This window comes from Physeter macrocephalus, unplaced genomic scaffold (genome assembly GCF_002837175.3).
Source record: "Physeter macrocephalus isolate SW-GA unplaced genomic scaffold, ASM283717v5 random_1188, whole genome shotgun sequence".
Taxonomy (NCBI): Eukaryota; Metazoa; Chordata; class Mammalia; order Artiodactyla; family Physeteridae; genus Physeter; species Physeter macrocephalus.
In genome coordinates this window covers 1-25,000 of record NW_021146502.1, presented here as the reverse complement: position 1 = coordinate 25,000, position 25,000 = coordinate 1, and the positions used below count along the sequence as shown (strand labels likewise).

Genomic DNA, 25,000 nt, shown 5'->3' with positions numbered 1-25,000 from the left:
CAGCAACGAAGACCCGACGCAGCCAAAATAATTTTTTTTTTTTTGCGGTACACGGGCCTCTCACTGTTGTGGCCTCTCCCCGTTTTGGAGCACAGGCTCCGGACGCGCAGGCTCAGCGGCCAAGGCTCACGCGCCCAGCCGCTCTGCGGCATGTGGGATCTTCCTGGACCGGGGCACGAACCCGTGGTCCCCTGCATCGGCAGGCGGACTCTCAACCACTGCGCCACCAGGGAAGCCCCAAAATAATTTTTTAAATAAATAAATAAAACTGATCTTACTAAAGCAGGAGTCAAAACAAACAGAAAGGCTTTTTGTAAATATCAACCCAGGAGTCTGGCATACTTTAAAAAATTATTATTCATTCTCTTCCAAAAGCCTAAAATGCTAGTTGTAGGTAGGTCAGGAGCCGTGGCCTCTTCTGACACGGATTTTTCTTCTCCTACTGGGGGAGACAGCTGTTGACTGGGGGTGGTGGGGAGGGAGAGTTAAAAACCGGGAGACGCAATCTGACAGCACCGAGGCCTATCAGTAAGCCAGGCTTCCAGAGCTACCAGGTTAGGCATCGGGCTCTATGACTTAGGCTGCCCTATGTAGGTCATGGGGTTGACATGATTACTTTGGAGGGTTTCTTGGGCTTGGCTCCATGGGAATTTACATTTATGGCATCTCTCCTTAGTGATAAAGAGCATGGTGAAAAAGGAAAAATAGCGAATGGAATGGTCAGGATTAGTAATTTTTGGCAAACCTGAACTTTCTGAATATATAAAAGTGAGAAAAAATTTAATACTTTTTGACTTTCTTTCAATTTGCTGATTCTAATGTCAATGGCTTTCTGCTCTGAGATGTTTTACTCGATCTAGCACAAAGCACTTCTATATTTGGTCTAACCGAAGATAGTTAAAATACCAACAGCCTCGAGTGAAGGTCACAAATTCTAACTACCTGAAACCTCAAGATTTGAAAGCCTTCTTAGGTTTCTCTCAAAACTAAATGTTTTAAAATACTCAGCTCTTGTTAGCTTTCCTACTCGACCCAGTGATTTAGTTAAGTGGTTTAGTTTTTAATAAGTTCTACAAAAGAGGATGTCACTCCCAAACTATAGTGATGAACACCTAGGAAAAAAAAATACATAATACTATGCCCTAAATCTGGCAACAATGAAATGTTCATTAATTACATGCCAGGAAAAAAAAGCAAAAACAAGCATGGGCCTTAAAGCAAAGGATTAAAACTATTCAAAACAGTTAAACCGTGATTAAATATTAAAACATATTCAACCTTAACTAGACCTTACTTTTCTCATCTGCAAAAATAAGCAGCTCCTGCTGTTTTATCTCTACAATGGCATATTACTCAGCCGTAAAAAGGAATGAAGTACATTCTACAACTTGTATGAAATCTTGAAAACAGACTAAGCCAGACACAAAAGGCAACATATTACATGATTCCATGCAAACGAAATGTCCAGAACAGGCAAATCCAGGGAAAAAGTAAGATCAGTGGTTGCCAAGGGCTGGGGGGTGGGGGTGGGGAATAACAGTTATGGGGTTTCTTTCTGGGATGATAAAAATGTTCTGGAATTAGATAGTAGTGATGATTGCACAAACTGGTGAAAACAGTAAAAACCACCGAACTGTGCACATGGGAATGATGTTAATAAAAAGAAAAAAAGCAGATCTCTAGGGACTCTTTCAGATCTCTAACTACTCTACTACAGGACTACTAGATTCCCCTTCTGCTGTTCCATTCAAACGATACCAACCATACTTGCCAGACAACTAACTCTTTAAAGAAATGGACATTAAAATACCCCTAAACTGTACAACCCTGTAGCAACCACTTGCACAGAGAAAATAATGACTTTTAAGCTAACCTGATACGTACCACTTCAAGTAAAGCCTACATCACCAAGTTTTCTGACTATGGAGAAGTGGGTTAACAATTTGGTAAGATCAAATGCAGAATATATAAAATACCCTGGTTTTCTTAATTACTATAAAGCCAACATGACCATACCGTGAGAAAAAGTAATTATAGCTTTATGTGGTTAATGTATCTTTACCCAAATGTCTAATTTCAAACGATATCCCGAATTCAGCAAACTCATCAATAACCAACACCCCCTCCCTTATTCCACTCCGATTAATAATGGGAAAACATGGCTTTTAGTTCCAACATGATCACTGTGCAATCATTCTGCGCTACCAGAATGCATACAAAAGAGATCTTCTGATAACCTTTTAAGTACTCAAATATATGTTTCACTGAAACCTATAGCCCCTGCTAAACTCCAAGTACTGACAGTTCTACCAGGCCCTCCGAAATCCAGAACAGCAGCGCTGTTAGCACTTGCTATTACATTCTGACAGAACCTCCGCTCCTTCGCTCAGTCCTGAGTCACAGATCCATCCAGCTTTAGTTACCTCCGCCTGGGGCTTTCGGTAGATACAACCAGACCAGCTTCTCAGTCCAGACTTTTCGCCTATTTCATTCGTTCCTGAGAATGTTAACAACGCTTCAATACTCAACGTTCACCACATTTTGAGGCTCCATCCAATTGTGAGAATTTATTAGACAGCGCTGGAGTAACTATGGCGTAAAGGATTCTACCACTTAAATCTAATTATCACAGGTACTAGGGTTAACTAGTTATGGCAGGATTATTCTCAGTCTATTTACTATTCCAACAATTTAACAAGATAGCCTGTGGATAAAATAATAGGATAACGACTTGAAAACACCACTTACGAAGTAAAAACAAAAAGATTTACATATGCAAATAAGGCTCTTCAGCCCCAGATATTTTTTCTGGCCCTCGTTCAAAGAAAGCAGTACTAAAACAGTAGAAAGACCCTTTCCAGAATACTTCTTTTCACGAAAAAAAATAAGGAGTTTTCTATCAAGTAAAACGCATCTGGCAACTTTAGTCGATTTGTTAGTGGCAAACGTTCCTAGCTGTGTAACTAACCAGCCTTCCTGCAAACAGCCAACTACTTAAGAAAACTCCCCCAAACGCCCAGGACTGAGCAATCTGCAAAAACCCGCGGCCCCTCTCACTAGGCGTCGCGGGGGGAGCAGAGGCGAGGCCCTCGCCGCAGCGCGGTGACAGGCCCCGCCGACGCCGAGCCCGCACACACGCGAGCTCGACGTGCCGCCCAAGTCCCGCCCCGCCGAGGCGAGGCGAGGCGAGGCGATGCGAGGCGAGGCAAGCGCGGGGAGCGCGGCCGCGGGCAGGATCCGGCCTGCGCGCGGGGCGGGCGAGAGGAGGGGCGGGCGGGCGCCCCCGCCCCCCTCGGAAGGCGCCTCCCGGGAGCAGTTGAAGCTCGGGGAAGGGGCGGGGGCGGAGCCGGGGCAGCGACGCCCCCCAGAGGAAGGCCGAGGAAAGGCAGCGGCCCGACCCGGGCGCGAGATCCAGGCCGCGCAGCCCCGCCAACGCCCTCCCGCGCCCCCGGGCCTCGCGGGGAGACAGCCTCGCGGCCGGCCGCTCGGGGGCCGCGGACAACGGGCCCCGGGCCGGCTGTTGGCCGAGCACGCCCCGCCCCGCCCCGCCCCGACCGAGGAAACTACGCCATTGCGGCCTAGCGGGCGGCGCCGCGCCTCCGCCGCCATCTTCGCCGCGCCGCCGCCCGCCGCCCCCGCCGCGGCCCGCCATCTTTTGGGGCCGCCATACTTGCCCCGCGAAGAAGATGGCGGCGCCCATCACACACATAAAACATGGCTTCCCTTCAAAACAAAAACATCCCGGGGGCCGGCGCGCGCCGGCGCTCACCTGAGGACCACATGGTGACCGAGAACTCGCCCTCCAGGGTCTTGATCTGCACCTGCTTCTGCTCCCACTTCTTGTTGCCCGCGTCCGCGCCGCCCGCCGCCCCGGCCCCGCCGCCGAGGTAGCCCTTCTTGCCGCTCTTCTTGCCGCCGCCCTTCTTGACGCGGCCGCCGCCCGACGACGACGAGCCGCCGCCGCCGCTCTTGCCCGCCGCCGCCACGGTGACCAGCGTCTGCTCAATGTAGTCGTCGTCGCCGCCGGCCGGCGCGGGCACCGGGATGAGGATCTGGTCCTCGAAGCCGTCCTCGGCGCGCAGCCCGTCCGAGTCGTCGCCGCCCACCACCTCCTCGCGCGTCTGCACCAGGATCACCTCCTGGTGGTGGTGCACCTGGGTCGGGTCGTCGGTGACGAGCGGCTGCAGCGCTATCATGGGCGGGTGGTGGTGGTGGTGGTGGTGGTGGTGGTGGCCGCCCGCGTGCCCGTGGCCGCCCCCGCCGCCGTGGTCGCCGCCGCCGCCGTCCTCGTCGTCGTCGTCCTCCTCCTCCTCCTCGCCCACCACCGTGGTCTCGATGGTCTCCACCGGGATGGTCTCCACCTCGATCTCGTGCAACTCCACGATCTCGGCCGGCATCTCCGAGCCGTCCGTGGCGATGTAGAGAGTGTCGCCCGAGGCCATGACTGAGGGCTCGGCCGCCACCGCCGCGGCGGCCTCAGCTCCGGGGCTGCGGGCAGTCGGGCGAGGAGGCAGCCGGCCGTGGGGAAGGAAGGCAGAGGGAGGAAGGCGGCGGGCGGGCGGGGGGAGAGGGGGCGGGCGGCGGGGGGAAGGGGCGGGCGCGGCGGCGGCGGCGGCGGGCTTCCCCGCCTCCTCGCCTCGGTGCGCCCCGCGCTCGCTCGGCCGCTGCTCGCCCCGGCGCCCCGCCGCGCCTCGGCCGCCCGCTTTGGCCGCGCCTCCTCCCGCCCTCCGGGCCGGCGCTCCGCTTTCCCCTTCCTCCTGCGCCTCCGCCTCCTTCCACACAAATACCAACTCCTCACCCCGAGCCCAGATCTCGCCGCCGCCGCCGCCGCCACACTCCGCTCAGGCTCGGCCTCGCGAGATTTCCGTGCAGCCTCGGCCCGCCCCGCCTCGTTTCTACTTGCCTGCTCGCCCTCTCGCTCCTCCTCCTCTGCCAATCGATCTGCCCGTTCGCCGCCGCGGCCCCGCCCACTCAACCCGGGCTCCTCCCGGATTGGGGCCGCCGGGACGGCCCCCGCGCGCGCTGGCTGGCCGCTGCGCGTGACGTCAGCGCGCCGCAGCCGCCGCTGCCGCCGCCGCGAGTCGCGCGGCCCCCGCCCTTCGCGGTGCCAGAGCTGCGGAGCCCGCCGCCCCGGGCCCGGGCCGCACTCGGGAGCGGGGCGTCGACGCTACAGCCGCCGCCTTGGAGCCGGTGAGCCGTCCGCGCGGCCCCCGGCGCCGCGGGGGAGGGGGCCTGCGGGGCAGGGCGGGGCCGGCCGAGCGCAGGGTCCAGGCCGGTGGGCGGCCCGGGGGCCGCGACGGGGAGCGGGCGGCGCGCGCGGGGCGGTCCCCGCGCCCCAATAAAGTCTGCTTTGACGAGAAACGCTTGTGCCTCCTTTTTCGTGTCGGGCGGCGTACGCTCCTGACGCCTAGTTTCGGGCGGGCGATGGCGGCCGAGTGAGGGAGGAGGACCAGGCGAACAAAGGAGGGTGGGCGGGCGGGCAGCGGAGGAAAACGTCCGCCGGCGGCCGCGGGTCAGCATATATTGCCGCGAGCACCCCGTCCCCGCTCCCCGCTGGGTCTGGGGCTGAGCGCAGGTGGGCTGCACGCGGGGCGGGGCGGGCGGGCGGGCGGAAGCGGCGCGCGGAGCCCCCAGGTCCACCGTTGGAAGGATGTCCGTTATCCTTTTGTGACCCGCGGAAACCTGAGACGAAGCCGTTGGGTGCCTGCTTCCCCATAGGTCTTAGAACAGCAGGGTCCCGGCCGCTGGTCCGGTAGCTTGGCTTTTTGTGGCTTTCGAAAATTTCCTTCTGTCTTCCCTTTCTTCGCTCTCCAGCCTATCGTTGTTTCCCTCGACCACCGTCTTCACCTCTTTCTCACTTTCATAGACGCTCCTCCTAATGCCCACCAGGCTTTGCATTTGTTTCCTCGTTGAAAATTCCACAATTTTCCCGCACTGTTCTCCTTTATACCTGCAGCAGAGCCTATATTTTTCCTGGCACGAATTAGCGGCAATTAATCCTTCCTGAATAGTTAACTATGTTGCAGCGAAATGGTTTTGCCCTTATTCATTGTTTTGGTCGACCTGACTTTGAAGCAATAGAAATAAAAACTGGTTTTTAAGAAAGAAAATCATGTGAAAGTGAGAAGCTGGGAAGGTGTGTCTTTGTTGTACCCGTCTGGCCAATTTAACGGCTGAGTGAATTTCTCAAACGTGTATATTCACAACGTTTAGCCTTGTGTTTTGGAACAGTGTTCTTGCAGGTGAACACCGTGATTATTCTGAACTGTAATATATACATTAATCTTAGATCCAACTTGTTAAGGCAAGCAGGTGTCTTTCTTGAGAACCTTTAGAGAAAGAGGTTTGTGTATTCTGATTAAAAAGTGATTTTGTCAATCTCATTTAGTCCCTACTTATTTTTCAACGGCATTGGACTGGATATTTGAGGATGTTGGTATAGGGAGTGAAAAATTAGATCATTGTCTCTTTGAATTTGAGTTTTAAATCCTGAGTAATTCCCATTGGAGTGCTGCACCCACACAGTTTGACAAAGTCAAGTCTGTTGAAATAAGGCATTTCTTGCTTCGTAGCTTATAAATTCTGCATAAATATTTCACAAATGAAAACGAGTTGTGGGAGAATTTTTATGTGGCTTAATTAATTTCACTTTCCCCACTCTCTAGTAATTGATGGGAGGGTGTCTTTGCAAGTAGTTCATACTTCCCCATAGATACAAGAGAAATGGGGGAAGTACCCAGTTAGGCAGCCTAGCTTCTGAGTCATAGGTCTACAGACTTCACAGTCAAGTGGAGAAAGCTGAAAAGGGTTTATCTGTCAGGAAGGGTGGTAGGTGGGAGAAAGCACTGAGACGTTCCAGCTATTCACCTGCTGCATGAAGAGCTTTTAAAAATTGCCCCAGAGCCGGTGACCTGTTAGATAGGTCTTGAGTTTTCCATGGTGGGAGAGATTCTTGTCTTCTGTTCTTTAGCTATGGAGTACCTTATGAATAGGCATGCAAAGACGCGATGCTGTATTTGCCCTAGCTTGCTTGCATTTGCTTCTAGAGGTGAAAATGCGTTTAAAAGGACAGGTTAAAGTGCAGTTCCAGAGCCGTGGGCCTCTAAAGGTAGGGGTGATTTCACTGCTTTTATCCTGTTCTGTTTAGGCAGAGTAAACCGGGCCAATGAACCTTCTCTCTGAACTTCTAGAGTCCTTTTGTCTTGGCAGCAAGAAAATTGACTGACCCCACTTAATTAAACTGGGTATTTTACAGCCATGTTTGCGTGCTTTTATCCTTCCAACTGTGAGGGCAAAGACCACGGCTGGGTCCGTCTACAGCCTAATGCCTTGTACACAGAATGATTGTTTGTTTGTTGGTTCATCAAAAAATGAAGGCACCATGACAGAGAGGACTTCTGTGTGAAAGTGCTCGGCCATTTTAGGTGTCTCAAAAGCTCCAACAAGACTTCCAGTCCACCGTGGAAATGAATGTCAACAACTGTAGAAGAAAGTAGAAGGTTGGAAGAATCCTGAGAGTTGTGTAAAGTTTCTAGAATCTTTGAGAGGTCAGAGCTCACTCATGGCTGAGGAGATGTGACACATATCCTGCAAGGAGTGTGTCCCTTGACAGGACAGCACAGGACAAAGGTGTGGACTGTTACCCACAGCTCTTTGGATGGCTTCTCTCCTCCCTCATTCCTAATGGTTCTGTTCCGGAAACCTCCATTAAATTTCCAGCTCCGCTTTAAGACCATGTGGTTTAGGAAGGGACATGTGTGGAGAGGAGGGAAGAGGGTGGGAGGGGTGGAAGAATAAAGGATGTGAATTGAGAGACACCTAGTATCTCTTTCTCTCCTTTTTTAAGAGTATCTTCTCATTTATTAATTATAGGGAGGCTAGCGATGAAATCTGATTCTACCTTATTTTTATTTCTAACAGATCGGAAACGATTCAGGCAGTGAACTCATGCTAAGTAATTTCCCTTATCGCAAAGTAGTTTGGCTGTCTCATGAAATTGCTTTTTGGTTAGTTCTAATGTCTAGTTCTTTTGGAGTTACTTTTAGCAGGTAGTTGGTGCTGTGCATCGGTTACTGTATGGAGAATATTAGCCCAGTCTCTATTTTGCAGTTAAGGAAACCAGCTGAGAGAGGAGCTGTTGAAGGTTACATTGCAGCATAGTGATGGGGCTGCAGCTAGAGCTTTGCCTTTTGTTAGGCTAAAAACCTTTTTACATTTGCTGGTCGGACCCTGTTCCAGATCCATGCTGAGTTTCCAATAAAACATGTAGAAAAATCAGGATGAAAACTTGTGTTTCTGCATCTAAATTAGTTACCCCTAGTTTGGATCAATACAAGTTAATTGAAAAACCATAGGTGTGTACACATTTTCCTAATCATCTAAACTATAGTGTGTTCTTGATTGTGGAATATTTGAAACCTGGGCTATTCAGGGGATACTCCTCCCTTCCCCCAAAATCAATGCATACATTAGATTTGGAGCTTAAATTGTGGTGAAATACCTTAACCATACAAGTGTATAAAGCTAACACCATTTCTGCAACGTTTTATGTCCTTCGCTTTTATAGGGTCTTAGTCAAACTCTTCCTGAGGCTAAGTGGTTTAGTACAGTCGGTGAATCTGGTTATTGCCCATAAATCTAAGGAAAGTTGAGCTCTCTAGTGATAAATTCACCTTGTTTTTCTCTGCTTTGCTCGTTGTGTGCCCCTCCAAAGTAGAAGCTAAATCAACTTCTTTGTACTGCAGTTGCTCCTGCCACCTGCCCATCCAAATGAATGTCACCCGTGTGATTGAACAGAATGAATGGAAAGTTCTGTCTCAATCCGCGGTACCTTGTTTCACGGCATACTTACTGCAGCGCAGAAATACAGGAAGCCGAGCCACTCCTGCATCGGTGTGTGAGGCAGGTCAGTGCTGGAACAGGAGGAGCTCTGTGAGAGTGGGCTGGACACGCAGCCTCTGTTAGGGATTTTCTCCGTTTGCTAAAGAGGAGTGACGGGCAGATTAGGTGAGCCCAGCTGTTCATCCCTGTTTGTCAAGCACCTACTCTGCCAGGCTGGAGAATACGGCCGTGAACGAGACAATGCACCCAGACCAGAGAGCTCAGAGATACCGGTCTCACTTCCACTTGGCAGTCCTGACGAGAAGTGGAGAGTCTGGGGACAAGTGGACCTAGCCCAAGCTAGTCAGATAAAGCCCTTCCTGAGGAGGGGACATTTCACCTGGGACTTGAGAGTTAAATAAGCCACCAAGTGCCAAGGCCAGTGCTTGGCTGCAAACCAGCTTTTTTTTTTTTTTTTTTCCTGAAATGTTAATTTTTATGTGAAAAGGAAGTAGATAAAATAAATTAAGTGATAAATTTGTAAATATTCGCGATAAGCCCATAGCCCTCAGTGTAAAAGGGCTATTTTTGCCTTGGAAACTCATCAAATTAGCAAATTAATCCACCAGAACTGCTATTGAGATGCCTGATGTTTTCTCAGTACTTGGCTACTGACATCATGTCCTTTTTTTCTTCTTCAATGCATACATTAGATTTGGAGCTTAAATTGTGGTGAAATACCTTAACCATACAAGTGTATAAAGCTAACACCATTTCTGCAACGTTTTATGTCCTTCGCTTTTATAGGGTCTTAGTCAAACTCTTCCTGAGGCTAAGTGGTTTAGTACAGTCGGTGAATCTGGTTATTGCCCATAAATCTAAGGAAAGTTGAGCTCTCTAGTGATAAATTCACATTGTTTTTCTCTGCTGTGCTCGTGGTGTGCCCCTCCAAAGTAGAAGCTAAATCAACTTCTTTGTACTGCAGTTGCTCCTGCCACCTGCCCATCCAAATGAATGTCACCCGTGTGATTGAACAGAATGAATGGAAAGTTCTGTCTCAATCCGCGGTACCTTGTTTCACGGCATACTTACTGCAGCGCAGAAATACAGGAAGCCGAGCCACTCCTGCATCGGTGTGTGAGGCAGGTCAGTGCTGGAACAGGAGGAGCTCTGTGAGAGTGGGCTGGACACGCAGCCTCTGTTAGGGATTTTCTCCGTTTGCTAAAGAGGAGTGACGGGCAGATTAGGTGAGCCCAGCTGTTCATCCCTGTTTGTCAAGCACCTACTCTGCCAGGCTGGAGAATACGGCCGTGAACGAGACAATGCACCCAGACCAGAGAGCTCAGAGATACCGGTCTCACTTCCACTTGGCAGTCCTGACGAGAAGTGGAGAGTCTGGGGACAAGTGGACCTAGCCCAAGCTAGTCAGATAAAGCCCTTCCTGAGGAGGGGACATTTCACCTGGGACTTGAGAGTTAAATAAGCCACCAAGTGCCAAGGCCAGTGCTTGGCTGCAAACCAGCTTTTTTTTTTTTTTTCCTGAAATGTTAATTTTTATGTGAAAAGGAAGTAGATAAAATAAATTAAGTGATAAATTTGTAAATATTCGCGATAAGCCCATAGCCCTCAGTGTAAAAGGGCTATTTTTGCCTTGGAAACTCATCAAATTAGCAAATTAATCCACCAGAACTGCTATTGAGATGCCTGATGTTTTCTCAGTACTTGGCTACTGACATCATGTCCTTTTTTTCTTCTTCTTCTTCTTTTTCATTTTTTATGAGCCATTCCTTGTTCAAAGTTCCCACTTGAACTTGGGGATTAATCATGGAAATGGGCTTGGAGTTGCAGACCTTGGAAGGTAGAGCAGCTGCAAAGGTACTTAGGGAGGCAAAACTGAAGAGGGCCAGGAGCGGCCCAGTGTCATGCAAACAGGTCAGGGCCTGGCTGTGCCCTTGGTCATCCAGGTGACATCCACAAGGTCTTGTAGCCTCTCAGCTCTTCATTTCCTGGGTTTTAAAACAGGCCTAACGGTGGCGCCAGCCTTCAGGCTTATAGGAATCAGCTGGGTGGTAAGTAAACCGTGTGAAGGGTTGATGCTCCCAGGACCGATTATATTTCCTTCTTACCGTCTCGTTCCAGGTGAGCTAGCCTCTGCCACTGACCTCTCAGCTTCTGTGCGGGTTTTAGGGCTCATCCTTATAGGCCGGACCCAGTGCTTACTTGGTTTCTTAGAGCAGATAAGAATTCATTTGCCAGCCAGACTTTTCTTAAAGAGATTTGTCATATCAGTGATAAGTTTTGAATCTCCCGGAGCTAGGTGGATTCCTGTCTACTAAAAGTAGGGTAAACAACTGCTTTTGTGTTTTCTGTGTCAATCAGAACTCAACTTCTCAACACTGGAGCTCTTTTTGGAAGTGGGTCGACATTGGGATCCAGCTGCTTGTGTCTTACTGGTCACTTGTCCCCTTGTGACACAGAGGTGCTTTGGCCGGAAAGGGTAGACCCAGGAAGACCTGGCAAGGGTGTCGTCGTCACGGTGGGGTCAACAGCTGCCACTCAGGGAAACAGCAGCCCAGAGGTAGCAGACAGAAGAGGATGAGCATTGGTCTCCTCTTTCCACGTCCCAGGACAGGGTTGCCAGCAAAGTTACTTAGCGCTCGTGTACAGTTTTAATTTGGGGATTTAAAGGGTGGGTGCAAAGGAAGAACTATCATATTCTAAACCGTGCCATCCTCCTATTCCCCGAGGGATGAATTGGGAGTGTCCTTGCACTGTTTTGTGTAAACAGCGGTGCCATTGCAGCAAGAATGCGATCGTGGATTGCCTGGATCTTTTCCTAGTGACTGACCAAATCATACCAAAGGCAGTGCTGACTGATATGGAGGCTAAAGCCATCACCCCACAATGCCCCACTCTACCCTCTCCTCACTGTCTGCCGTGCTCATCGAAGATGTGGCGCTAAAACTTACGTAATGTCTTTCTCTCAAACCTAAGCCATACCGGCTCCTGAGTCGTCTGAGTCACTGCAGCCTCTTTATATTGGCTTCCGAAACTCCAGCTACCTGCATTCCCACCTCTTCAGCTGCCATATCCTGGTCCTTGTCATTCGTAGGAGCAGTGCCATATTTGGAATCTTTTTCTCTTTGTTTGTTTTTGGCTGCGCTGTGCAACATGCGGGATCTTAGTTCCCTGACCAGGGATCGAACCCGTGCCCCCTGCATTGAGAGCACAGAGTCTTAACCACTGGACCGCCAGGGAAGTCCCACATTTGGAACATTAAACTCCCAATCTCCTATCCTCTCCAACTCTCACGCCGTCTTTCCTATTATCCCTTTATTTCAGCCTCAGACCTTCAATTTTCTAATCCCTCTTTCCTTCCCAGACCACAACCCCACGATTGATTAATCCTCAGCTTCCCGCACTGCTTATGGCTGATAAAACGCCACCCTTGGGTCGACTCACTTTTGTCTGTATACTTCTGAGATCCTGGGATCTACTGGAAGAAACGCCACTTGTGTGTGTAGATTTCTGCAGTGACTTATGGTCCCCGGCACCACCTAAGTGATGTCACTTGACATTTCTTTTTACTTGTCCCGACTCAGCCTCCCTCCACCATTTTGCTCAGCAGATTCTTTAAATTACTTGCCTCAAAGTTCATAAGAAATCTGCTTGTGTCCTTCTCCCCATCCCCACTGCAGTAGCCCAATTCCAATGCCTCCTACTTCAAGAAAGTCGGAGGGGCCAGAATTCATTCCCTCAGACACCAGCTGTCCCTTTGTGGCCCCTCCCGGATGAGCCTGTGTCCTGTCTCTACCTGTGTTCCCTCCTCCCCTTCCTCTGGGCTCTGTGCCATCACTGTCGTCTCTCGTCTGTCCCTGGCTCTTTCCTTGTCCCTGGCTCTTCTGCCGTTTGTCCCTGGCTCTTTTTCTTTGGATTAAGTCTCTCCTGGTCTTTATTTATTATTATTATTTTTTTTAATATATTTATTTTTGGCTGCGTTGGGTCTTCGTTGCTGCACGCGGCCTTTCTGTAGTTGCAGCGAGCAGGGGCTACTCTTTGTTGCGGTGGCTTCTCTTGTTGCAGAGCACAGACTAGGTGCGCGGGCTTCAGTAGTTGTGGCACGTGGGCTCAATAGTTGTGGCTCACGGGCTTAGCTTGCTCCACAGCATGTGGGATCCTCCCGGACCAGGGCTCATCCCCAGCCTTGGCAGGTGGATTCTTTTTTTTTTTTTTTTTTTTTTTGTGGTATGCGGGCCTTCCTCTGTTGTGGCCTCTCCCGTTGCGGAGCGCAGGCTCAGCGGCCATGGCTCACGGGCCCAGCCGCTCCGCGGCATATGGGATCCTCCCATACCGGGGCGCGAACCCGGTTCCCCTGCATCCGCAGGCGGACGCGCAACCACTGCGCCACCAGGGAAGCCCCTGGCAGGTGGATTCTTAACCGCTGCACCACCAGGGAAGTCCCTCTCCGGGTCTTCAGAAACAAGGCTCTCTCTTGACCCTGTGTCTCCTTGTAGCCATTGCCCATCTCCTTCCATTCCCAGCTAAGCCTCCTGAGACCAGGTCTGTGTTGGGAGTTTCTGCTCCATCTGTTGAGCCGCAGGAACCGTGTCCTCACCTGCTGTGGTGCCCTGCCCAGGTGAGGCTTTTCTGACCTCGTTTTCTCATCCTCTCTTGCACTTGATGTGGCCGGCTGCTCGGTCCCCGGATTCCTTCCTTAGCTCTGCTGTCCATCTGCTGTCCATCTTCTCGCTTCTGACTTTTCCTCCTCTTGCCCCTCTTCTGCATGCTGTCCTGTGTCACCTGATCCATCCCTGTGGCCTTAACAGCCACCTGCGTGCTGAGCAGTCTTAGCTTCTGTCTCTAGTCTGGATTCTCCACAGAGCTCTAGACCCACATCCACTGTCCCTACTCAGTGTCCCACGGGGTCTCCCTAACAACCTCCTTGCCCTCTTCCTCTCGAGCACCTACCCTCTCACCAGTCACACCCAGTTGCCCGGGGCCGAAATCTGGAAATCATCTTTGGCTCCATAATCCCCTGTGTGTAGCCACCAAGTCCTAAATATTTTTCAAACCACCTTTTCTCCATTCCTGCTATTACTGTCTTGGTGCAGGCCTTGGCTCTCTCTCACCGAAACCTTTGGCAACCAGCTGCTCTACCTGCCTCCAGCCCTCTCTGTTCCCAAGGCTCTCCTGAGTTTTTCTAACATGCACATGGGACCACATTACTCCAGTTCAAACTCAGGATGGAGCTGCTTCTCAGCCAGGCATTTGTAAACCTGCCGGCCTCGTCTTCTGTCCTTCCCACTACTCTGGATACATGCACCACAAGAGTTCACACCTTTGTTTTCAGACTGTTCGTTTTCCTCTGCCTAGGAGATCCTTTCTCACCTCCTTCAACCTTATTCCTCTTCCAAAACAGCTCAGATGACCTCTCTAGGAAGCCTTCCTTGGAAGGGAATTTCCATAGCATTCTGACCAAATTGCTGTCATTGGCCTCACATTATAATGAAAATGGCTGTTAATGTTGCTCATCCACAAAACTGCACATGCTTTGCGGGCAGGGAGTTTCCCGTCTGCCCAGTGCGGGACACGTGGTCCGCCCTGTCAGAGGAGAGGTGCCCAGTGATGCTCCTCCCTGTGCCTTCCACCCCTGCTGCACGTGGAGGAATAAAGTCCGGAGTCCTTGGCTGGGCTTTCAGGAAGCATGGCATAGCAGGAAAAAAATAGGAGTTTCGATCAGACAGACCCGGTTTTGAATATTTGCTCCACTGTTTATCAGCTAAGTGGTCTCAGGTGAGTTTGTTGACCTCTCTGGGCCAGTTTCTTTCTTTGTTTTTGGTTTTTCAAATAAACAAGTCTTCCTTGTTTATTTGAAATTCAGATTTAACTGGCTGTCCTGTGTTTTGTTTGGCAACCTCACCTTGGAATAATGCCCCAGTTTTCAGTCCTCTTCTTTTTCCTCCCTCTACTCACATTTCTTTCTCTTTTTTTTTTTTTTGGCCGGGCCACGTTTCTGGTGGGATCTCAGTTCCCTGACCAGGGACTGAACCTGGGCCCCGGTAGTGAAAGCCCGGAATCCTAACCACTAGGCCACCAGGAAACCCCCTCTGGGCCAGTTTCTTGATCTGTAAAATCAGAATATTACTATTCAAGATGGTTGTAACGTTTGATGGAAATAATACGTACAACGCTCCTGGCATGTAATAGGTACGAAATAAATTCCCTCACCTCCTCCTGGTTTTCACTCTCCCTCCTGCTCCTTCCTGGCACCACCCCACCCCCGCAGTTCTGCCTCACAGAAGCGTCATTGTTGGTGAATCTGCCCCTTCATTTTCCGCCTTTGTTCATACTCCGTTCTTTAAGGAATGCCTTCCTCACGTCTACCAGCTCCCTGCTCAGTTCCGAGCCTGCCTCCAGGCATCCTAGACCCTCCAGTTGCAAATAACGCCCTCCCTGGTCTTCCATTTCCCCGCAGCATGTAAAATTCCCAACTTGATAAGCAGTTAGCTGTCTTTTACTTTAATTACTTGTAGATAGTTCCTGAGTTGGAAGCTTCCGGAAGGTAGGGATGTTTCTTCTGCTTTCTCGTAGTTGTTCATGCCCCTGAGTTACTCAGGGCCTGGAACACCCTAAGTGCTAAATAAATGGTGGTGTACTTTGATGGGGGTTGGTGGGGACAGGAAAATGCTGCTTCATGGGCTAAGCAGCGTGGCAGAGTCTTAAAGTAATCAGACTCTGGGAACGCTGAATTTAGCTTACTCGTCCGTAAGATTTGTTGAGTAGTGTGAATTTCCACGTGTGCGAGCAAATAAACAAGTGTCTGGAAATTAGACATAATTCTAGGAAATTCAAACAGTGAAAACTGGTTTATAATGTGCAACAAGTGAAGAATATTGCTTGTCCCAAACTACATGAAAGTGTATATTTCTAATTATTTCTCAAAAGCGTCTTCAAAAATGAAACCCTTTAAGGAGACTGTGCTTTGGAAAAACGGTCTTATTTTGACCTGCACAAAGCCCACACAGTCTTTCCTCCAGCCCTCTCAAAGCAAACATTTTACTGCAAGCAAACCCCCAGTGCAACTGCCACAACAAAGAGGGAGTCCACGTAGAAAGACCATTTCCTGTCGAAGTAAATGCCTTATTGATTCATGTATTAATCCAGTGGTAAGCAGGTGACAATGCTGCTTGTGTTACAGGCAGGTAGAGGTGTTTTATAGATCTGCTAACACACATCTCTCCAGCCTTGAAGTGGTAGCTTCCCTTGGATGCTTACTCATCCCTTTTTTTTCCCCCAAACCATTGAATTCTAGATGCAAAGCCTACTCGATGAAAGACTACAGTCGGTCCGCTTCTGGCTTCCACCTGTCGCGGCCTGGCCATGTTCAGTTGTGACTTCATGGTGTCAAGGTTCACTAGAACTCACCCCTTTCAGTGTTCAGAGCTGCAAACCAGCCACTGCTTGCTTTCACATGTATGTAGCTTTTAAATCGCCTTTCCCCATCCTCTCTTCAAACCGTTGCTTTTTTTAGGATCCAGATTTAGTGACTTACCTGTTACATACCAAATGTAATATGTGAATCTTCATCTTATTGGCTGTGTCTGTCATAGGAGCCTATGGAGATGGGGGGCGACTTGACTGTCGTCCATCACGTTCTTCCACCAGCTCGATGTTAGCTGCTGACTCTCGCATAGCCTTTATGTAAGCGGGGGTTGTACATCAGAAACCCCTTCTAGAAACGGCTTCGAGGAGTGGTTGAACATGTTACCGTGCATCACGCGGATGTACGTGTGTGCACTTGTTTAGCAGAATACATCAGGTCCCTGTGGCATCCACTCTGGTGTCTGGCCAGCGACCACTCTTCTCCCAGCACCCAGTGCTCCCTCCTTGCAGAGCCCCAGTTTTGTCTTCGGGTAGCAGGTAGAAATCTGCTCCTTCGGGAAGAGGGTGGAACTATCTTAGCTCGGGGGATAAATCATGATTGGCTAAACAGCGAAGGCAGTCCTTTTTAAAAAAATTTTTTAGTTTTATTTATTTATTTTTGGGCCACACCACATGGCTTGTGGGATCTGCGTTCCCTGACCAGGGATCAAACCCAGGTCCCCAGCAGTGGAAGTACAGTGTCCTAACTGCTGGACGCCAGGAAGTCCCTTTCCCACCCCCAGCCCAAGGCAGTCTTACTTCCTTCAGCCAGTGATGGATGTGAAAAGGAGTTGGGGAGAATGTGACCCAGTTCTGGCCAGTGAAATAGTAAGGAAAACATGTTACTATAGAGGCTTCCCTTCCCTAATAAAAAGATAAAGCCCCAAGAGAAGACAGCCCCTCTTCTTCCTTCCTGCCCAGAAACCGGCGTGATGACAAGGACTGTGGTGTTATCTTGTGACTGTGTGGAAAAGGCGAGGGAATTGCAGAGTCAGGGCTCAGGCCCTGTGGGGCCGTGAACCCGCTGCTCCCACTGGGCTTCTCATGTAAACCCTTGTCCTGGGGTGCGAGGAGCTTGCAGGGGCCCATTCTTGACCTACTGCCACAGGGGAGACTGTAAGTTGTTCCCTTGGGGAACGAGAGACCAGGGAATGGGATGGAGGGGAAGGGACATTGAAGGGGGTGTTACCGTTCTGCCTGTCTAAAGTGTTGTCTCTTGGTAATTTTATGGTCCATCCATATGGAATCCACGGGATTGATTTTATATGTAATGATTTTTAATTTTGTAAACGTTTTTAATATGAAAAAATGCTATGATACAATAATAAGCAAAAATGTAGCACATTTATGTCTATATTATTATCCCAACTCTCTTGAGGGAAAGGTATAGGAGAAGTGGAAAGTAAACATGTCAAAACAGTGTCGTTTGCTTTCGGGAACTAGCATTTTGAGCAGTTGGGGTTTTTGAGGTGGTTTTTTGGTTTGTTTGTTTGTTTATATTTGTGTGCAGTTATCACACATGTATTTTTACTTTTAGCTTTTTTTATTGTGGTAAAAGACATAGAATTTACCATCATAATCCTGTTTAAGTGTGCAGTTCGTTGGTGTTAAGTACATTTGTATTGTTGTACATCCATCACCACCGTCCATCCCCAGAGCTCGTTTCATCTCGTCAAACTGAAGCTCTGTTCCTGTCGAACAGTAACTCCCCACTCGCCACTCCCTGCAGCCTCTGGCGCCCACCATCCACTTTCTGTCTCTGTGAATTTGACTGTTCTAGGCCCCTCACTCGTGTAAGTACATCATGCAGTGTTTGTCCTTTTATGTCTGGCTTATTTCACTTAACAGAATATCCTCAATATTCATCCATGTCATAAGGTATGTCAGAATTTCCTTCCTTGTTAAGGCCAAATAATGGTCCTTCATACGTATATGTATCACATTTTGCTAATCCACTCATCCCTCAGTGGACACTTGGGTCGTTTCCACATTTTAGGTGTTGTGAATAATGCTGCTGTGAACATGGGTGTACAAATAAACAAGTATTTTATAATTTTTTTTAAGTAGCAAATGAAGAAAAGCTTGTGGAAGCCAAATTATCTATATTAAATCTGTGCTTTTTTCCCATCATTTCCCATTTTGTAGCAGATCTTTTGGATACTTTAGACAGCTGTACCAACTCCCTATCAGAAGGAAGAAGCTTGGCTGGGAGCTTTCTCCCCATTTAAAAACCTAAGAGTAGTGAAGTGGTTCACCATTTTCAAGCGTTCTACCTACCTCCCCCCTTCCCTCGTAGTTAAAGAGCAGGTTATTTGACTTCTTACCGCCTGAGAATGCTCCCGTAGTACCTGTCGGCCCCCCACCTCTGAGACCATCCCTGGAGAGCCGCTTACTGTGCCCACAGCCCTGGGTGTTCCTCCAGCACTCAGAAGGTGTAGTGGCGTCATCAGTTTCCCCAGCGAACTACACAGAAAGCGAGAGAGCGGCGAGTTCAAGTCGCTAGATTAGGTGCCCCCACGTGGCAGCCACCCCGCCAGGCCCCCCGGGGGTCAGCGAAGAACAGGCCCGCCGGGGACCAGACGGCCTTCAGGGAGTCTGTTGCTTCAGGTGGAAGAGGCAGTGTTAGAATCCACTAACTTGGTGGGCGTCGTGGGATGTGAGCCCAGAGGGGAGTTCCCTGGTGGTCTAGTGGTTAGGATTTGATGTTTTTCACTGCCGTGGCCTGGGTTCAGTCGTCCAGCCACGTGAGACACTTAGGCGAGGCATTCAGGCGGTAGGTTGAGCTGAAAGGGCCTTTCCCGGCTCGTCCTGGTTGACGGCCATCGTCTGTGAGCTCTGATCATCCAGGCGGACCCAAGTCAGCTCTTTGACCCTAACCTCCTCTTACAAGCCTCCTGTCAGCCCTACTCCTTCCTCCTTTGCAAGATGTCACTCTGCTGTCACACCGGGTGTGCCTTGTCCCTCCCTGCCTTTCCTTCCTTCTGGAAGGTCTTCCTCCCCAGGCTCCACCTCTGCCTGCTGGGTCCTTCACCTTCCGCCTCAAAGGCCACCTCCTCGGCGTTCCAGCCGGACAGGACGGAAGCCCTCCCTGTTTGAGCAACCTCTGTTCTCTGATCAGTGCGCCGATTATGTTCCATGTGGCAGCAGGCTTGGGGTTGTGCTCGTGTGTATATGTTGGCGGCTCCTCTCTCCCCTCCGTCCCCATCCTCTCCCTGCCCCCAGATAGAGATATACAGATAATCTTTATGTTATATGAGCATGAAGAAAGGAACGGGAATGTACCCACTCTTTAGTTAGTAATGGTCACCTTAGGCGAGGCAAGGGAGAATGTAAAGAATTGAAAACGAGCTTATCTACTGAACTCTGAGCAAGTGCGGGAAATAAGCTGGAAGGAGGCAGGCAGCGCACATCTGGGTCACTAGGAAGCAGGCTGAGGATCGCATCAAGGCTCTTCCCCCTGGTTATGGGTTACGTCAGCGACTCGGGCCAGAGGAGCTGGAGCCTGCTTCCAGAAGCATGGCATATTTTTATATTCCTGGTGAACTAGATAGAGTTCTTATTTATGGGAGAACAGGCACAGTCACCCTCTCATCACCCGGGCCTCTCGCTGCCTCTGTGGGGCTGCGGCCCTGTCGCCCACCGCTTCCCCCTCTGCACCCAGCTCTCCCTCCTCTTGATTCTCTCCTTTCTGCACCTTGTCTCCCTGGCTTCTTCCCGGGCTTTCCTCTCCTCCTCTGTTGTTTCCCCTTTTCCTGTCCCCATACGTCATCCTTCTCTCCCTGGCTTCACTGGCTCCTCCCTTTTCAGTATAAAGTTAATGTATACGCTTCACGCCTGTTCTATTTATTGGCTGTGGCTTCGTGTGTTATTAATAGAGCAGTAGATAAGTTACGGTTTGGAGCTGCTTTTCCCGTAGAAAAATTCCAGCCCAAGTTACTTTTTCAGTCAATGGGCTTTAATTGATTTTTCTCCCCCGATCAATGATCTTCTACAGAAAAGCTCCCCACTGCCCTGTGAAATACAGGCCTGGGAAGGAGGCCCAGAGACTCAGCTCTGTGGGAGCTGACCTCTGGCCCTCTCCGGCCCCCCAGCTCCACGCTTCCCCCACCGCCCACCCACTGCACCGACCAAAACCTGGGAACAGGCCTTCTCCCTCCCCATCCAGTCCCTGGACCAGCAGCGTCGGGTCTGTGTGGAGTTTTTCTCCCTCTGCCTCCTGGGAAGGAAGATGGGCTGGGCACCTTCCTCCCTGCTCTGCTTCCCAGACTCCCTGGTCGCTGGGGTTCTGGGAGAAAATTGGGTTTCTTCGATCAGATGCTCAATTTTGGAAGGCTGAAATAAAGTGTCAGCTTTGCTATGTACAGGCATATGCAGTGTGTAAATGACAGGCTGAATTTAAAGCAGGAGGTGGCAGTGCAGTTAGTTCTTTCGTTCATTCGTTTGGTCATTGGTTCTACCCCCGCCCTGACGCTGAGGGCTGTTTTGTGTTGGGAATTGGAAAGACAGGCTCTGGAGGGAAATCACTTCCAGTCCAGTTCCCATATTAAGCACCCCTCCGTGCAAGGCTTCCCAGTACTTGGTTTTCTGGTGAGAAAGATCACAGAGACACCAGCGCATCCACGGCTGTACCTCCAGCCGTCACCCTGCTTTCTGATCCCTGGGTCAACTCCCTGCTGCACACCTTTGAATTCGGCAATTCCGGTGGTGGCCTTCCTGGTCTGGGCCCTTGTTCGTGGTTCAGCCATTCCTGGATCTCGCCCATTGTTTTCAGCCCATCCAGTGATTTTGTAAATTAATTCCCTGTGTTAACCCCTGTCGGTTTAAAATATAACCAATGCAGGGCTTCCCTGGTGGTGCAGTGGTTAAGAATCCGCCTGCCAACGCAGGGGACACGGGTTCGAGCCCTGGCCCGGGAAGATCCCACATGCCGCGGAGCATCTAAGCCCGTGCGCCACAACTACTGAGCCTGCGCTCTAGAGCCCGCGAGCCACAACTACTGAAGCCCATGTGCCTAAAGCCCGTGCTCTGCAACAAGAGAAACCCCCGCACTGCAATGAAGAGTAGCCCCTGCTCACCGCAACTAGAGAAAGCCCACATGCAGCAACAAAGACCTGATGCAGCCAAAAATAAATAAATAAATTTATTTTTAAAATAAATAAATAAAAGAAGAAATATAACCACTGCAGAGAGGGAGGCTGCTAAGGACTAAATGTTTCCCTGAGCAAAATTCATGTGTTGAAATCCAGTCTCCAATGTGATGGTATTAATTAAGAGGTGGGACTTTTGGGAGGTGATTAGGTCATGAGGGTGGAGCCCTTGTGAATGGGATTAGTGCCCTAATGGACCCCGGAGAGCTCTTCTGCTCCTTCTGCCCTGTGAGGACACAGTGAGAAAACAGGCATCTGAAGCCAGGAAGAGACCTCTCACCAGGACCCGACCATCCTGGCACCCTGACCTCAGGCTTCCAGCCTCCAGAACTGTGGGAAATAAATATCTGTTGTTTATAAGCCACCCAGCCTATGGTACTGTGTTACAGCGGCCTGGCCAAGACAGAGCTGTCTCTCACCATCCACACTGGGCAGCAACCCCTCCCCATTATTCCTTCTCCCTTCCCCTGCAGCATTGTGGCGTGTCGTTCTGTACTGCCTTGGGTACCTGTTGTTTCTCCCTCCTTCCATTGTTAGCAAACAGCTAGTTTCCCAGGCCTTGCACAGAGAGGTGCTTAATATGGTATCTGGACTAAAGTGACTTCCTTCCCAGAGCCTCTGTCTTTCTAATTCCCAATGCAAAATGGGTCAGGGAAGGGGTAGAACTAACTAGCTGTCACTTCCTGCTTTAAACTCAGCCTATCATTTACACACTGCATATACCTGGGGGTGGTTTAACACCTGGCCGGGCCCACTGCCCTTAAACCTAGTTGCTGGTTGGTTTTAACAAAGTTCTGATCCCAAAGCCCATCAAGGAATTCTAGCAGGACCTGGGCCATGGGTGTGGCTCTGTCCTCAGGGCAGGTTCTGGCCTACCTCAGGGACAAAGAAACTCCTCTGCCTTAAATGAGGCTGGAATCTGTATCAGCTTAAAAGTTGTAAAACAAATACGAGCTATTTCTGGAGTGGAACAACTGCCTCGGGATCCAGGTGAGGTGAGGAAGCCGCCTGGATTTGCAGGAGAGGCAAGTGGGGCACACAGGACGGAGGCGCCTTCCTGGAGCTACAGTAGGCCGGCCCTCCCTTCCAGTGGGAATCTGCACTGTCGGGCTTCCAAACGACCTGAAAGCTTTCCATGGAGGCACACTGGGACAAAAGGGTGTGAAGGCAAGGGGAGAGGCTTTGGACCCTGCGATGGGAGCCCGACCCCGCCTTACCTTATGGTTGTGGAGGGAAACGCCGCAGGAGCCACTAAGTGCCAGCCGTGGGAAGCCCCGCATCTGCTGTGCTTTTTTTTTTTTTTAATTGAACTAAAAAATAATCTCTCTATACAGTATAAACTTTTCTTCTTCTTTTTTTTTTTTTGCCCACGCCTTGCGGCTGGCGGGATCTTAGTTCCCTGACCAGGGATCAAACCCGGGCCCAATATAAACTATTAATAGATACCTAAATACAAGACGGTTTTTCAAATGAAATCATGTGTATAGCGTTGTATTCATAAAGTACACTAATCAAAAGCTATACAACATTAACAGCAAATCCAAATACAAATGGAGATATTCCTCTGAATTCCACATTTCATCGAGTGTCAGAAACCACCAGTCTTTTAGTCCTTGTGCATTATTCTGTGTCTGCATTCTCTGCATTGGATTGGATCCCTGGATTTTATTTCATTTTCTGTGGGACATTCTCCACAGATATGTATCATCATCTGCTGCTTTGGGGGTTGCACATCCTTCTGGGTGTCCATTGTTGTCCCCACGTAACACGGAGAAACTTGTCTACGCCTCCAAACAGATTCCCGCTCACTGCTGTGTCCTGCTGGGCTTTGACCGCGGATGAGCTGGACTTCTCCAGTGCCTGCCTGCTCCAGCTTGACAATTCTTTGCTTCTGTGGCTGCGTCCTAAATGCGACCCAAGCTGGACACTGACTAGGAAGAACAGGGCCATCCTTGCTTCTTTACTAGCTGTGTGACCTTGGACAGGTGACCTAACCTCTCTGAGCCCCAGTGGGGAAACAGGCCTGGCTTTCAGGGCAGTTGTAAGAATGAGGTGAGGTTCTGTATGTAAAGCACCTTAGCTTGGTGCCAGTGGGAGGAGGGGGCGGGCCCTAGCCCACAATCAGAGACCTGGATTCTATTTATCTCTGCTAACTCCATGTGACCTTGGGTAAGTCCGTCCCCTCTGGGTTGAAATGGACTTACTTTGTGATATCTGTGAAAAATACCCCAAAAAAGTCACAACGTGGCCCATTTCGCCAATTTCTACATGGCCTTTTATCTGTAACTTGCAGTAGCATCCAGGGGCTCAGGACCCAGGGTGGGGAGACTGCAGACCAAGGAGCACTCCTCAGCAGGACCAGGGCGGGGTCTCCTAGTTGGGGCCTCTGTGGTGGGATCAGCTGGTTGTGGAGGCCATCCTCATGGAAGACAGCCACCAGCCTGGAGGCTTGTCATTAACTTACCCAGGAGCTCATGAGCCCAGAGGCCAGGGGCCACCTCTCTTTCGCCCTGTGCCTTGCCAAGTCGGCCAGAGCACAGGAAATGCAGGAAATGGCAGTTGATCCAGACAGACGGGAGTGACGGTGGGCAGGCCGGCAGCTGCGCTGAAGCCAGGTCTCGCCCAGGGCCAGCAGGTGTGTGAGCAGGTGCTGTGCTGTAGCCAGGTGCTGCTGTCCACTCTGGTGAGCTGCAGCAGCTGGCCCTGGCTGGGGCCCCTCTGGATGGGGTGTGGAGGTGGGTGCTTGGGAAGCTGAAGCGGCGGGTAGAACAGCACTGGGGTGCAGGAAGCGGGGGTGGTCGGGGAGCGCTGAGCAGAGCAGAATGGTGGGGTTTTGCAGCCACGGGGACGTTGTCTCCAGTGTACCTGGGCTGGTAGCCGAGCCCAGCTGGCTGCGTCAACCTCAGGAGAGTCATCCCCTGGAAGCATGGGGCATGCTTACTCCAGAAAGGCTTCAGGGGGCTGTTGGCTGGGTGCCAGGTGCCTTGCAGTCACTCCGAGGGCTGGGCAGCATTCCCTCCATTCCACACAGGAGGAAATGAACCCAGAGAAGAGGGGGCTTTCCTGACGTCAAGCAGCTAGTAGGTGGCCAGAATTCAAGCCACGTTGCTGGATATTGAGGGGCTTTTTCCTCCCAGTTTTCAGTATTAAAAATAACGTTGGCAAGGAATAAATTACTTTTTTTTTTCTTTTGGATTATTCTCAGGAGAGCAATGACAGGGTCAAAGCATTCCAGCATTTTCATAGATCTTGATATATATAATTATCAAATTTTGCCCCCAAAGGGATGCATCAGTTTACAAGGCCAACAGCAATGGACCAGTTTCGCCTGAAAACGTTCCCCCTGAAAAAAAACACTGCTGAACCCCAGAGACTGTGCCCTGTCCTGACCATGATCCTCCCTTCTCCCTGCAGGTAAGCTCAGTGCAGAGCTTTGTGATACAGCCCGTTGGGGTTTTACCTGGGATGGCATTGAACTTATGTATCACGTGGGGAGAGTGGATCTCTTTATAATGTTAAGTCTTCCAATCCATGGACATGGTATATCTCACCATTTACTGAGGCCTCTTTATCTCATTATCAAGTCTTATGATTTTCTCAAAAGAGGTCTT

At 50.3% G+C, this 25,000-nt stretch overlaps 1 protein-coding gene and 1 pseudogene across 1 annotated transcript; both read right to left on the bottom strand.

The window, feature by feature from the left end:
- Positions 1-3,237: 3,237 nt before the first annotated feature.
- Positions 3,238-4,568, bottom strand: LOC114485389 (transcriptional repressor protein YY1-like). Its single transcript, XM_055083448.1, has one exon. The coding sequence runs from the start codon at positions 4,440-4,442 to the stop codon at positions 3,726-3,728; it is 717 nt and encodes a 238-aa protein (XP_054939423.1). The 5' UTR covers positions 4,443-4,568; the 3' UTR covers positions 3,238-3,725.
- An 18,399-nt stretch (positions 4,569-22,967) lies between these two features.
- On the bottom strand, positions 22,968-23,139 carry LOC112066785 (DNA-directed RNA polymerases I, II, and III subunit RPABC4-like; annotated as a pseudogene).
- Positions 23,140-25,000: the final 1,861 nt, after the last annotated feature.

What these genes read in the sequence shown, in the direction of transcription:
- LOC114485389 (XM_055083448.1), bottom strand. Translation starts at nt 4,442, where the DNA reads ATGGCCTCGGGCGACACTCTCTACATCGCCACGGACGGCTCGGAGATG.